This window comes from Nuphar pumila, chromosome 6 (assembly GCF_984573655.1).
Source record: "Nuphar pumila chromosome 6, dmNupPumi1.hap1.1, whole genome shotgun sequence".
In the NCBI taxonomy this organism is placed as follows: domain Eukaryota; kingdom Viridiplantae; phylum Streptophyta; class Magnoliopsida; order Nymphaeales; family Nymphaeaceae; genus Nuphar; species Nuphar pumila.
The window spans coordinates 97663257-97678821 of NC_143254.1; the positions used below are offsets into that span (position 1 = coordinate 97663257).

General features: G+C 36.6%; 1 protein-coding gene across 1 annotated transcript in view; it reads left to right on the plus strand.

The window, feature by feature from the left end:
• Nucleotides 1-6594: 6594 nt before the first annotated feature.
• The window catches only part of LOC149835329 (synaptotagmin-5-like), a 72876-nt gene continuing 63905 nt past the window's right edge, over nucleotides 6595-15565 (plus strand). Inside the window, exon 1 of the mRNA XM_090008400.1 lies at nucleotides 6595-6974. Coding sequence (XP_089864526.1) covers nucleotides 6870-6974 — 105 coding nt within the window. The 5' untranslated portion in view covers nucleotides 6595-6869. The remainder of the gene's footprint in view (nucleotides 6975-15565) is intronic.

A 15565-nucleotide genomic window follows, 5' to 3' on the forward strand; every position in this document is an offset into this window, starting at 1 on the left:
AGCTCGACATCTTTCATCTTCAACACTTTAAGCCAACACACCTAGCCAGCTGTATTGAGCCCTTGTGGCAAGATACTGGTGTTAAACTTTAAAAAAATCTAAAAATAAAATAAATGCTTTTGATCTTTGTTGTCAAAAAGTCATGTTTGCATTAAGACACCTAAACCCTAATACTCTCTTTAATTTTGTAAGAAATTAAGTAAACATCACCACTAAATAGCATTGACTTTGTGATAGTTCAAAACATATATCCATATATATTGGTCACCTATTTTAAGCGAATAACTATATCATAGGTTGAATAACTCTTTTGCATATCTGATTTTATGAGATATCAAAGTCATACATTCTTTAAAAGCTACTATTTTTTAGAGACCAATATATATCTTTAAATAAGATAATTAGTGCTACAAGAAAAATGACATTATTAACTACTTATACCAACCATACTATATTATTGATATAATGAAAATAATATATGAGTTCAATTAACAAAAAAAAATCAACTACTCACCATAACCCTCTAACTCCTACTCAATGCTTGTGCATTGTAACGTCCTCCCAAAATCCAACCTTTTTAAAATTTTCTCAAACCCCAATTTTTGAGAAAAAATTTAAAATTTTTTATTTATATAAACAATTCATATGGTTTCCAAATGTAATATGTCAACAAGTTCATCTATGACCACATTCCAACAGTTCCAAATACTAGACGGTCTACCAGAGCGCAAGTGTGAGTGTATATTAGCCTCCCAATATCAGATCCATTACAGAATCATTCATATATACATAACTTGATTGGGACTATTACTCTAAAGGTTTCTCACATATGAAAAAAAAATGTGAAAGACAAAATGTATCAAGATTTAAGATAATTGAGGAGTCACGTCATAATTTAAAATTCTAAACCATATACAAGAACATAACGAGAATGATATGACATAATTTAAAATGTTCTCATTCCAGAAAGATTATACTTCTTTAAATGTAAGGATTCTGACAAAAAGTAAAATTTACACAAGTTTTTAACTCTCAAAACATTTGCTTGATCCCTTCAGGAATCGTACTAGGTAAGAGTAGAGCCTTCAGCCACGTAGCAACACGCGCTTCGCTTCAATCCTCCATGATGTTATTTATAAATATTTTAGGGCATCAACCACATGCTTGTAGGAAACCAAAACTAAACTTGAAGAATGCAATTCAAGTTGAAATGGTGCAATCAAGTATAATTCTCATTATTTTATAAATGAGAGTCAAGAGAATCCACAACATAGCAAGAACATGATATTCATTCACATAAACTATCATTCATTTCATAGCATTCATAATTACATCATTTGTGTGCATTGGAACTCAAATTCATTCATATTTTAATTCATGACATTTTATTTCACATTTATTCATATACATGATAATCATTTGTATAAATGAATGAAACTAACAGCTTGTAGCATACTCCAAAGTGAAGGAAAAATATAAGCTATCATGCAATGCTATCATTCACTTTCTTTATGCTCAAAAGAAAATATGATTATGTCCAACTTATGACTAAGACATGCATTATTTCAAATACATATTCACATGCCATTTATCAGAATATTTATGAACGTGCAATTCAAATAACATAATGGAACATGTCATATCTTGACCCTTCTCATATGCCTTGCACACACAAACACCTCACGTGCATCAACCAAGCCCTTGGCTTGTAACAATAGGTCAAATCATATGACCAAGCATAAACATGTCTTTTCATTCACATGTAACAAAATTCATATGCAATAATCATGCAAACTCAAAAATATTGATATATTCACAATACATGAGTATGCATATGGAAGCAGTTATCCTAAAAAACTAATTATTTATTTCTTTTGTTATTCAAACTCATCTGGTACAAAAGAGGGTATAGACATCCAGAAACAATCATAGGAGTATTCATTATTCTATGTACTTTTCATCACTCTTTTATAACTTAACTGAGTCTTTCCTGAGCGATTCAACCCTGTAATGCAGTGGTTGGGAGAATAAACCTATAGTCCTAGGTCTTAGCCTACGTCAAACCAAAATCGTCGATGAAAAATCAGGCATGTATCCCTAACTCTGCAAAGTTGTGGTACTACCACCTGGGACTCACTAGTAGACTTGTCCCCTAATCTCCGTGAAACGGGGACAAGAGGCGTCTTTATCCCTCAAAACACATGTCCCATGAGGCTTGTATTGCCCTTCTCTCTTTCGAGAGGATACAAGATCGAAACAGATCCAACCATCTTAGAGAATCCAACCTTGCCAGCGCCTCAAAATAGACCCATAGTACAAGGTCATCTTCATTATTAAGTCATAGGTTAGAGCCAAACATTATATTCTCACAAGATAACCCTCTCATACCCTCATACATGAATTCAAAACTCTATGTCACTTGCATACCTCAAATTTACATGCACTTATGCATGATATCAAAATATAGGCCACTTGCATAATTCAAATTCACATGCACTCATGCGTGATATCAAAATCTATGTCACTTGCATAATTCAAATTCACATGCACTCATGCATGATATCAAAATCTATGCCACTTGCATAATTCAAATTTAAATGCACTCATGCATGATATCAAAATCTATGTCACTTGCATAATTAAAATTTGCATGCACTCATGGATGTTTATAACAACTTTGTATTCATTTTCATACATAATCATATCATGTCATGATTTACTATACATGCTCACATGCATGATTAAATTTTAAGCATGTTTGCAAGCATGGTTTAATCTAAATGAGTCTTAATATCAAATGCAATCACATGAACTATTATGCATGCATTGATAACTCAATATTTTTATATGCAAAACCATCACATCATATTTGCACCAATTACAAGGATATTTTGAAAGATGAAGTCACATTCATTTAAGCATGTTTTCATAATACAATTTTACATGGAAGGCATAATCAAATCAAACATAATTTCATTCAAGCCTGAATATAATCACGTCAAACATGACAATACATTCAATCATTTATACCACAACAATGTCAAATATGTACATGCAGCAAACATACTCTAATATTTCGCTAACTACAACCATGACTAACATGGTCTTCGAACTACAAAAATAAGAGCACTTTTATTCTCATACATTCAAATTATGCTTATCATGATCTTCAAACTTCAGCAAAACAGTCCTAGGTATTTAGAACCAAGTGAGTATGTGAGCAAGAAAGTATTGCATCCAGGAAAGTAAATAACGTGTGGTGCACTTGCAACACTTACTTACCATATGTATCTACCCGATTTGTATGCTTTTGCATTTACATTCTTTTTCTTTTTCTTTTTGCATGACATTTTTAGACGCATGCGATGCTTAATACTAAGCATCACACAATTAGCCCAGCTACGCACCTGCAATGCACATTTTTATAGGCAAAACAATACAATTATAATATTTAGATTTCTATCATAGAACATGGATAGCATTCTAAAACTTTAGTTTAGGAATCCTACATTTTTGATGCAATGAAAAGTAAAGCAAAACTCAAAATCTGAAAGTCCAGTATAACCACTACACACGATGACCTACACGACCCTCTCACCAGGGGAGAGTGTTGCAACTGCACACACACACACAGATGCTAAATTCTAAATATGTTTTCGCTCACGTGTGACAAAAATCAAAATGTAAATTTATAATCTGTAATGGTATGGCGATGTCGCAGGCTCCAGCAACAACACATCTCACAACTACGGTGCCCTCTGGTCGGTGCTCGAATGGAGAAGGAACAAGGAAGAAAGGAGGTGAGAAGAAGAGGGAAAGAGGAGAGAAGTCACGACGATGACAATCTTACTGGGTCTTCGACGAATGCCCGAACGAGGAGAAATACAACCACTGTTGACCGAATGGGTGGCTGTTGGTGGTTCTCGAACCTGAGAACACCTTGAAGGGAGAGGGGCTCTACTGGTGGCTTTTGGCCAAGACAAACCCTCAAGAAAACCGGAGAGAGGGAAAGGAGAGCACAAGGGAGAAGGCGGCTGATCCCCAACGTACCTGAGGAGGACGACAGCCTCGCTGGGTCCAGCGACGGTGCGAGTCGACGGTAGAGGTGGAGTGAAGAAAAAAGGAAAAGGTGAAGGAGACTCGGTGAGGGGGGGGGGTGAAAAAAATGAAAGGGGGAAAAAGGAGAAGGGGTAAAAAAAAAATCGAACTTAGTTCAGGTTTTACGTGGGGAGTGGTTTAGGGTTTTATCGGGTGAGGGTGATTATCGGGTTCATATTAGACCCAGTTTGGGTCCGATTTGGCCCGATCTGAGGAACTAAAAGAAAAGAAAAGAAACAAAAAAACAATAATAATAACATTAAACTAAAAAGAATCTATATATATAAAAAATTAAAGCAAATAGAAACAAAAATAAAAGAAAATAAATTAAAATTAAGTATATTTAACGAATACCGATCTTATTTTAGACAAAAGTTTGGGTTCTAAACAATATTTTATTTAATTAAAGCATTCCCCGTAGTTAGTTTTATGACTAAAATACCCCTTTTTATAAAATTATTCAAAAAATCATTAAAATGTGTCTTGTTAAGTTCGAAACACATCAAACATGCCTAATTAAGTTGGTGATTTATTAAAACAATAAAATTAAATATTTTAATAGTATTTTATTTACATAAATTATTGAAACGACCATTTTACCATTCTCTGTCAGAGAGATAAAATTAAGCATATAAAACACATCAAATTTATAATAAAAGATATAAATATATTTTTAACTCAAATTAAAGTGATTTCTTTATCTATTTACTCTTGAAAAATTACAGGTTTTACATGCACAATCAATATCAACCTCATCACACTAATTAAATACTTGTGTGCAAACACTCCAAACCACATTCTACCAAGACAAAACTATTAAATATTAAATAAAGGATAAACAAATAAATATAAAGTATCTACAACACCAACAAATATATATATTTATGAAAAACCCCTAAATAGTAATTTTAGTGTCAAATAGTAAATAAAATACATAAAAATATACATAAAATATCCTCAATAATGACAAACAACATATTATAAGGCTATTAAATGCTCATATCTATAAAAAGAAAGTTTAGAATGAAATAAAACAATGTGAATATATATAATTTGTACGAAACTTACCTTTCGACTTAACCAGAGAAATCGATGAGAAGGATACCATAACTTCATCAAAATGGAGCAAATGGATTTCACATGAATCACAACAAGAGAAGAGAGAAAATGTTAGGGTTTTTACAAAAATAATTAAAAAATAAAAGAAAAAATGACTATATATGATTCAACAAGCATGCAAATTTACCAAAATTTGCATGCTAAAAAATTTGTGCATGTCACCACATAATTGTGAATATCATTGAAGAGAAATTTATATAGGAAGATTCACAAGCACTCTTCGCGAGGGTCCTACATTGTTGTGAAAGTACATCATATTTGCGATCTTTGTATAAGAGTGCAAAGGTCGAGAATATTCAAAAAAATTACGTGTGAATATCACCACACGTTTGCAAACATCCTTGAAGATCATTTAGTTAAAAAAGATTCACATGGTAGCTCGTGAATGTCGTACTATATATATGAAGGTAGTACCTTATTTATGAAGTTCGACCAAAGTGCGAAGGCAAAGGACATTCACAAACATTAATATGTAAATGTCACCACACATTTGCGGACCTAATTGATGATCAATTACTTAAAGAAGATTCACGGTAGCTCACAAATGTCGTTTGTATATTCAAATTTCATATGGTATTTGCGAAGGTACACAAATTTAAGTTATAGGAGGTTCACAAATTTGGTTATGTGAACTTTGTGAGTTTGCAAAATTATAATGCAAATGTAGCTTTTAGTAAAAGGTTGTGAGATTGGGACAACACACCTTTATATTGCGCGGACCTCAGGAGGTTCACTCGTACCAAGGGTAAAAAGGTTCTAAAAAAGTCAGGTATTTGCAAATTTGGATATTGGGCGGATTTTAAAAATTACGGGGCATTTTGAAAAATGTTTCATTTTCTCCCGTGTAGTAAGTCATTTCCCATACTTTTAGATATAATTTACTATAATACAATATAATGCACAATGATAAATTTTCAAAATGTTTGATTCACAAGCAATAAGTTTAGAGTTTAAATTATATAGTTTTCATCCTGGCTTTACCGAGTCTAACATTCAAAATCCTGTTACTTTCAATTCTGATTATTTTTTTTTAAGCAATTCAGCTCAAGCTTAGCTTGTTTGGCTCAAGTTGGGTTCCTTAAGCTCGTTTACCAATTCACTAATCACCCAAACCCGTGATCCGATCCAGTATGGCACCCAATCGCCGCTTTATAATTTATAATCCGCACCGACCAACTGAGTCTACTGGACTCAGCACGTGGACCCACACCGAGTGGGACCGGATCAGTTTGGGCCCCAATTAAATTTGCGTGTCGGCAAAGCCAGGCGGTAAAATTTACGCTCTCTCAGCCGCCTGATTTATTGATCGGATGGTTCTGATTCAATCACAAGACACTCTCCCACACCCTCAAAGAAGGCGAGTCTTGGCTCCTCTTCTTCTTCGGGGGTGAGGGAGAACGCCCAAAGAGAGAGGCAAGGGATACCTTCTCTCTGTCTCTCTTGGAGAGCTTGCCTTCTTTTTGATCTGCTGTCCCCACGCACTCTCTTTATTCGTCTTGCCTTTTTGTTGTTTTGTCTGTTGGCTGTCGAAAGCAATCGCTCGGCCTCTCGGATGGTGCGGTCGCGGAGGAGGTTTCGACTTTTATATGACGATTCGGCGTCTTTGATCAGGTTGGAATAGGGATTGAGAGGAGGGTGGAGGGAGGGAGGTCATGGGGTTCCTCTCCGGGTTGATTCTCGGGATCGCCTTCGGGATTGGGATCATCGTCATGTTCGTTCGATCGGAGAATGGCCGGTCGAAGATCCGGAGAGATCTGGTGAGGCTGATTCTGTTTTTCTTTCCCGTTGTTATCACGGATTTTGATTTCGTTCGTTGTCGTCTTCGGGATTTTGTTTCCTTTTTCGTAGATTGGATCTGTGTGGTCGATTGTTTTTTGATGATTGTGACGGCGGTGTGGCCTGGATTGCAAGGTGAATGAGATTTTTGTTTTTTAGAGGTTTAGAGACGGGCTCACATTGTAAAGCAAAAAGCGTGAGGATAAAATTGGAGAACCGAAAGATGATTTCCATTATAGTGAACGTTATATATATACAGCATACAAAAGGATAACTAATCACAACAATAGGATACAACGACTTTCCAAATGTAACTAATTTACAAATACGTTTGTTCAATAAGATCTCCTTTATCCTTGATTTTTGGCATTTACTGGCTAGAGGTGAATCGGATAACTACTGTCATTTTACTTTTACCTCTTTACTTTTACATTCCCCCCTCAAGTTGGCGCCTCTATGCTTAGTAGGCCCAACTTGCCAACAAGGTGCTTAAAACTTTCCTTACTTAGTGCCTTTGTCAGAATATCTATACGCGGTACTGATGACTCCTGCCTCTATTTTTTCTAGAACGAAATAACAGTCCAATTATATATGTTTTGTTACCGGATTTGCCGCTATATGTATTGTGGCTTGATTGTCGCAATATAAGGTTGCCGAACTTTCTTGTTTGCAGCCAAGATCTTCAAGAAGATATGTCAACCATACAACTTCACTTGTTCCTGCTTCCATACTTCTGAATTCTGCTTCTGCCGAGGATCTAGAAACAACTGCCTGTTTCTTTGTTTTCCAGGATATGATGTTGACTTTCTTGATATCAAACAACTTGCCCAGTCTGATTCCACATAAATTATTCTCTGCTTTTAGCATGATTCCTTCCCTAGGCGTTCTTTAGATATCTTAATAATTTGGTAGCTGCTTCCCAGTGTTGTTCTCGTGGCTCATGCATGAATTGACTGAGTATATGCACCGTGTATGTGATATCAGGCCTTGTAATGGCTAGATAAATGAGTCGACCAACTAACCTCTTAAATGTAGCTGCATTTGTGATTAGATTTCCACTATGATCAAACTTATTTTGAGGTTCCATTAGTATTTTTGATGGGTTTGTTCCTAGAAGGCATGCTTCTTTTAGCAAATCAAATTCATATTTCTTCTGATTGAGGAATATCCCCTGTCGTGACCATGCCACTTCGATGCCTAGGAAATATCTTGATTTTCTCAGGTTTTTGATATGAAACGTTTGGTCAAGGAGTTCTTTCAATTTTTTAATGGCCCTATCACCACTTCCTGTTATAATCATATCATCTACATAAAGCAAAATAAATATTTCATGTTCACCACGTTTCTTGAAAAATAAGGAATAATTTGCCCGAGATTGAGTGAAACCAAACTTGAGAAGAGTTTTGGAAAACTTGGCAAACCATTCTCTTGATGCTTGTTTCAGCCTGTATAGGGATTTATTGAGTCAACATACTTGATTTTTTCCCTGTCGACGATATCCGAGTGGCAATTACATGTAGATCTCTTTATCAAGATCTCCATACAAAACACATTGTTGACGTCCAGTTGATGAAGGGACCAACTGCGGGCAGCATCAATGGATAATAAGCATCACATAGTGACTAATTTGGCAACTTTTGCAAATGTGCCATGATAATCCAAACCTTCCTGTTGCATATAACCTTGTGCGACGAGTCGAGCCTTGTAGCGTTCGATGCTACCGTCAGATTTGTATTTGATTTTATAGACCCATTTTGATCCAATCACGCGCTTTCAGGTGGCAAGGGCGTAAGAGTCCACGTGTCATTGGCTCAAAGGGCCCATAGCTTCGTATCCATGGCAAATTTTCATCTTTCATCCTTGAGAGTAGTGAGATAGTCCTTAGGTTCTTCATGAGCAGAGATAGCGATTAGGAAAGCACTGTAGGAATGAGAAAGTTTGAAAAAGTCTAGGAAAGTGGATATGGGATAATGTGTGGAGGTGGTGGAGGTAGGCAACAAATGACCATAGAGAAGAGCTTGATTACATTTATAATCTGATAGATAAGTGGGCCTGGATCGTTGCCGTGTAGAGCGCCGAAGCTCCAAATTATTGTTAAGATCTGGAGAACAAATGTCACTAGAGTTTGGGCATGGATTCTGATCTTGAACAATATATTCAAGAGGACAAGATAAATGAGACGTGTCCTCAATGGGATTTGGTAAAATGATGTCACTATAAATTTTGGAAAAACTCTCAAAAAATCATGTCCTAAAAGGGAAAAACATTTTCGTGAAAGACAACATCTCGACTGACAAAAATGGTATTAGTTTATAGATCATATACCTTATACCCTTTTTGGCCAAAAGGATACCCGACAAACACACATTTCTTGGCACGAAAAGCAAATTTGTTTTTAGAGAAATGATGCGCAAAACATAAACAACCAAATTTTTTGAGATGGTCATACTTTGCCTTGGTGTCATAAAGAAGTTCATAAGGTATATGATTAGTTGTGGAAGTAATGGTGGGAATACAATTGACCAAATATGTGGCGGTGAGAATGCATTCACCCAAAAATTTTGTTGGCATATGAGCTTGAAATTTAATTGTCCGTGCGATTTCTAACAAATGACGGTGTTTTCTTTTGACAATGCCGTTTTGTTGAGGAGTTCTAACACAAGAATGTTGGTGTAAAATCCCGTTTTCACGCAAAAAAGTTTGTATTTCATGTGAGAAAAATTCTGCTCCATTGTCGGAGCGGATTTGTATCACATGTTTGTTGAATTGAACTTTTATCATTTTAATGAAGTTGCACAATATTCCATGCGTTTGAGTTTTGTGTCTCATCAAGTAAGCCCACATAGTTTTGCTAAAATCATCAACAATAGTTAAAAAAAAATTGGTTCTCGTGAACAACACCATATTGTAAGCACCCAAAATGTCAAAATGAACTATTTCAAAAATACCTTGAGAACGACTTTCACTGATGGAAAAAGGCACTCGTGTGAATTTAGCCAGAGGGCAAATTTCACACTTGACTTGATTATTTTGCATCAAATCATAGTCTTTAAATAAATGTCTTAAACGTAAATCAGAAACATGCCCTAAACGCATGTGCCATATGTCCATAGGATCTTTATTTACTGAAGTGGCAGCTACCAGACTTCCACCATCATTAAGAATGTAAAGTCCCAAACATTCTCTACTTGATCCAATCGTCTCCTTCGTCTCCATGTCATGAATTTGGCAAGAAAAAGAAGAAAAAATAACATTATAATTGTAGGATTGACAAAGTTGCGATGTGGATAAGAGGTTTATCTTGAATGAAAGAACATGCAAAACATTATGAAGAATAAACTTTGCAGACAAAATGACTTGACCAATGTGAGATACCAGAGTTGTCGATTCGTTTGGTAGTTTGATGGGTTTAAAATTAGTATACTGTTTTACATTGGTCATTAGGGACAAAGAACAACACATTTGATTCATGGCGCCAATGTCTAGAATCCAACTAGAAGAATAAAAATAAGAACCGTTATTACCTGCCATGTTCACCGTTGGACTATCTTTACCTGCTGCAAGAAGGGATAAAAGTTGGTTATACTGATCCATGGTCAACTGAGGACCGATGGGTTCCTTTGAAATTGAATTGGCAAGTGATGTATTTGCAACAAATTGATTATTGGAGCGTGGTGGAAAACCATGTAAAGCATAACATTTTTCTTTTACGTGACCTAGTTTTCCGTAGTGATCACATTTCGGCCGTTCTTTTCCTTTGAATCGACTCATGATGAAGAAAAGTGTTTCTCTCAAGTACATTAGTATAATTAAGGATATGTATGAAGGAGTAGTAACCAATGTCCGCACTTGTGGAGGGGTGACAACCAATTTTCCTATAACGGTTGGGTTATATCAAGGATCTGCTTTAAGCCCTTTCCTATTTGCTATAGTGATGGATGAGTTTACGAGATCAATTCAAGAAAATATGCCGTGGTGTATGTTGTTTGCTGATGATATTGTTTTGATTGATAAGTCTAGAGCTGGGGTTAATGCTAAGTTAGAATTATGGAGACAAACATTGGAAGCAAGAGGTTTTAAGTTGAGTAAGAGTAAGACAGAATACATGAAATGTCAGTTTAGTAAGCAACGAAGTAGTGATGGGAGTGTAGTGAAGCTTGGTGAGCAAGAAATACCGGTGGATGATTGTTTCAAATATTTGGGATCTATCATTCAAAAGTATGGAGAAATTGATGGTGATGTAAATCATAGGATAAAGGTTGGGTGAATGAAATGGAAAAGTGCAACTGGAGTGTTGTGCGATCGTAGAATGCTATTGCGGTTGAAGGGAAAGTTTTATAGGACGACTATTAGGCCCGCTTTACTATATGGTACAGAATGTTGGGCTGCCAAGAGACATCATATTCAAAAAATGAGTGTAGCTGATATGCGTATGCTGAGATGGATGTGTGGAAATACAATAAAAGATAAGATTCAGAACGAGAAGATACGTAAGAAGGTAGGCGTTGCACCCATTGAAAATAAGATGAGAGAGAATCGTTTACGGTGGTTTGGACATATTCGGCGAAGGCCTAATGATGCTCCAGTTAGAAGGATGGAGAAATGGAAAAATATATTAGTTAAAAGAGGTCGGGTAGTCCTAAGAAGACATGGATGAAGGTGATAAGAAAGGATATGAATGCTTTGAACCTCACCGAGGACATGGCATTGGATAAAAATGATTGGAGGAGAAGGATTCATGTGGAAGACCCAGAATGATTTTCTTTTTTGGTTCATATCGCCGACCCCAATTGTTTTGGGATGAAGGCGTAGTTGTTGTTGTTGTTGAACACTTTTCCTAGCAACAACAACTACATTTCCTTCCATGAGCGAAGGAGTATGAACATCCCTTTGACGTTCTTCTTGAAGAAGAAGATTATATGCTCTATTAAGAGTTGGTTGGGGATCCATAACAAGGATATTACTTTAAACCCCGACATATGACTAATTTAATCCCATGAGAAATTGAATTAATTTCTCATTTTGCCTGTAATCAGACGAGGCTTTCACGACTCAAGTTGGTTGGATGAGTTGAGTATTAAGTTCATCCCGGAAGGTTTTATCCTTGTATAGTAGGCCAAAATGGACAGATTATCCTGATGAAAAGTAATAATCTATGTCACATCGGTGCGGGTGCGACACTTTCAAAAAATTTGGGCGTGGGGGTGCGACAATATATATATATATAAAGTCCAAAAGTTGGACATAAATGACCTTGGGTGTAGTCAGCGCACCCAGGGTCAGGTTGATCGCACCGGGTGCTGCACCCGGGTTGTGTCGCGTCGATGCGGGTGCAACACCCACTTTGCCGAGTCCCTGTGACATAGGTAATAATAGACCTTTGTAATTGAAACATACGAGGTCCATTCACTTGAGCAAACCGGTTCATGAAGGTCGCACCATACTTATGCTGCGGTTTTGGCATACAACACACTTTCTACAACTTCGTTGGTGAGAGAATTAAAAAACCATGACAGAACCATATTATTACATCTAATCTGTATGGAAGCATTTGGAGAAGATGGATCTGGTTTAGGTAGGCTACCATCGACAAAACACATTTTGTTTTTTGCTGTCAAAGCGACAGTTATGGCCCGAGTCCAAGACACGTGGTTGTCGCATGTGAGGAGATTGAAAACCAAAATTTGTCCAAGGTTGTCGGAGTGATGAAGATAAAATGGGTTGTTGGTGTTATCAGTCGACATGGCATCACCGGCCATTTGAGAAGATGACGCCAAGCCACTGTTCATGATGATAGCAAAACAAAACCACAAACTTCGTTGCTGTTCTATGGGTTCAAAACAAAAAAAATAGCAGTGTTGTTGTCAACCAACTACGGGTGAGAAGCAGGGATCGTTGACTACTTATGTTGCAACCTTTAATGCAGAATAGAAGTCGTGATAGAAAAATCATAGAGGGTGTAGTAACAAAGAATGAGAAGACCCAGTAGAAATCGAGTATGATCTCGACCTGCACAAACCGAATCACTGGGTGGACAGACATGCCAGATATCAGGGATAGACAAGCCAAAGGTTTCTTAAAAAAATCAGTAAGCAGTTTCTGCGATAGGTGTAATGAATCACAGACGGACTGCTCAGTGAAAACAATGTTCAGAGTAAAGAAAACAGAGAGGAATGATCCTGCTCTGATACCATGTAAAGCAAAAAGCGTGAGGATAAAATTGGAGAACCGAAAGATGATTTCCATTAGAGTGAACATGATATATATACAGCATACAAAAGGATAACTAATCACAACAATAGGATATGACTTTCCAAATGTAACTAATTTACAAATACGTTTGTTCAATAAGATCTCCTTTATCCTTTATTTTTTGGCATTTACTGGCTAGAGGTGAATCGGATAACTACTGTCAATTTACTTTTACCTCTTTACTTTTACACACATTGGTTGCTAACGAGAATTTGGATGGATGTGGTGGTGGCTACGAGAATCTTTTTTTGATGAATAGTTATTTGGTTATGGATTGCTTGTAATGTATTGGTTCTCTGAGTTTTCTTTGTTCCACTCTTAATCTAGATTCTTTTAAATGTTTCTGGTTCTGTAACATTAGCTCTTCTTCATTCTCCTGGAAGAACTCTTTTATTTGGAAGGGTAAACCTCCCACGTTGGTTTCCTTCTCTTGATGGGTTTAAGTCAAATTTAAGATATAGTGCATACTTTGGGATGTTTCCTGAGCTTGCCAAGCGATGAAAAAATGAAAATTAAGAAGATTCTAAATGGAAATCTTTCTTTCAAGAACACTGCAAATCGTTTGGAAGGTTTAGCGTAATGAAAGTTGTTGGCATGTTTACTCACCTATTTGCTATTGGGCAAGTCAATCTAGGTTGGATGCAAAGAAGTAGACATCGTGGTTTTCCTGTAATTCAGTATGCCTTTGTACTGAATACTTGTGCACGCCTCCCAAACATACAATGAACCTTTTCTGAATTAAGTTGCCATGTACTCGATCTTTGTGCTGCATCCTGTCTTTGTATACTCTAATATTTGTGTGAGTGTTCCTTAATCTGCTGCAATTGTTTTGTATTTTTTGTGAAATGGATGCCTCCTTTCTGCTTGTGACTTGTGTTAGAAATTAATGTGTACATACTACATACTTATATATTTGAATATATCTGTATGTATGTATATATATGTGCATATATATATACATACTCTTCATAATCCATTTATGTAAGAGTATGTCTATATATATATATAAGTGTATACGTATATAGGTGGCACCCCTTTTTAAATTAATTTCTTTTTTTTGTACCTTTATTCTTTTTCTTCTTATTTGTTTTGTCTTTTGTTTTTTGTTGACTTTTTGATCAGCCGTTAGGAGATGCCCAACTGCTAGATCACCTTTGCAACCTGTATAAATCATGGTTGCCAGTTGAGGAAGCGGGAAGCGGGAAGTGAGGCACTTTCAAAATTTTAGGAAGCGGGAAGCATGGGACCACTTAGGAGCGAATCAAAATCGTTTTGGAAGCGACCTAGGAAGCGAACCGGAAGCGACCTAGGAAGCGAGGGGAAGCGAAAAATAAAAAATAAAAAATACAAAAAAATTGAAAAAAACGGGGGAAGCGAGATGGGAAGCACACTTTCCATTAAAGGGAAGCACACTTCCCATTTAAAAATGGCACTTCCCCGTGCATTTCGGAAGCGCGACGTTTCGTGCTTCCGAAGCGCGACGTTTCGTGCTTTTGAAGCGTGACGTTTCGCGCTTCCGAAGCGCGCTTTGGGGAAGCGTGCTTCGGGGAAGCACACTTCCCCACTTACCTAGGCGCTTTCGGTAACTCTAGTATAAATAATGGCTATTAGCCCCATTGTAGTGTGAGCTTTTGAGAGGATTTCTCGTAATTAAGACTGAATGCTTTTCCATGTGCTGGAGTTCATTTTATGATATTTTTTTGTGTGCCTTAGTGCATTGTTTGTGAGAGAATATTATTATCAAGTTCTTAGTAGACTTGATTAACACTAATATTAGTGCTTCTTCACATGGTATCGAAGCCGGGTTGGCTACTTTGCTTAGTTTCTCTCATGAAAAGTTGTCTCGTAAAGCGTGTTGGTGGCTGCATCGTAAAGCATGCCAGTGACCCTCCTTTTATAGTAATTCCTGAAAAGATGTCACGTCTGGGATCCAGACCCAATTTGTTTTTATTTAAACACATGCTCATTAATGGCATGTGTTGTAATTTTCAAACATTATGTAATGGGTATTCTTGTACCCTAATTGCTGTATCTCTATATAGTTAATGAAAGGCAACATCGTAGACCCTAATTTGGGTTTTGTGGAGCCACAATCGACTCTCTCCTCTCAGCTTCTCTCCCTGTGAACATATGGTGGAATACCATTCTCTAACATGGTATTAGAGCGCTAGATCCACCCTTGAAGATCACGGTCATCTTATGAGCATCCAGCCAAGGCTTTCTTCTCTTCTAAGGTACTTTCCTATCGGTTCATCTCATTTCTTCTCCTTTTACAATCCAAAAAAAATTGTTTTTGCCCATTAATCACCCATTTCCTTAT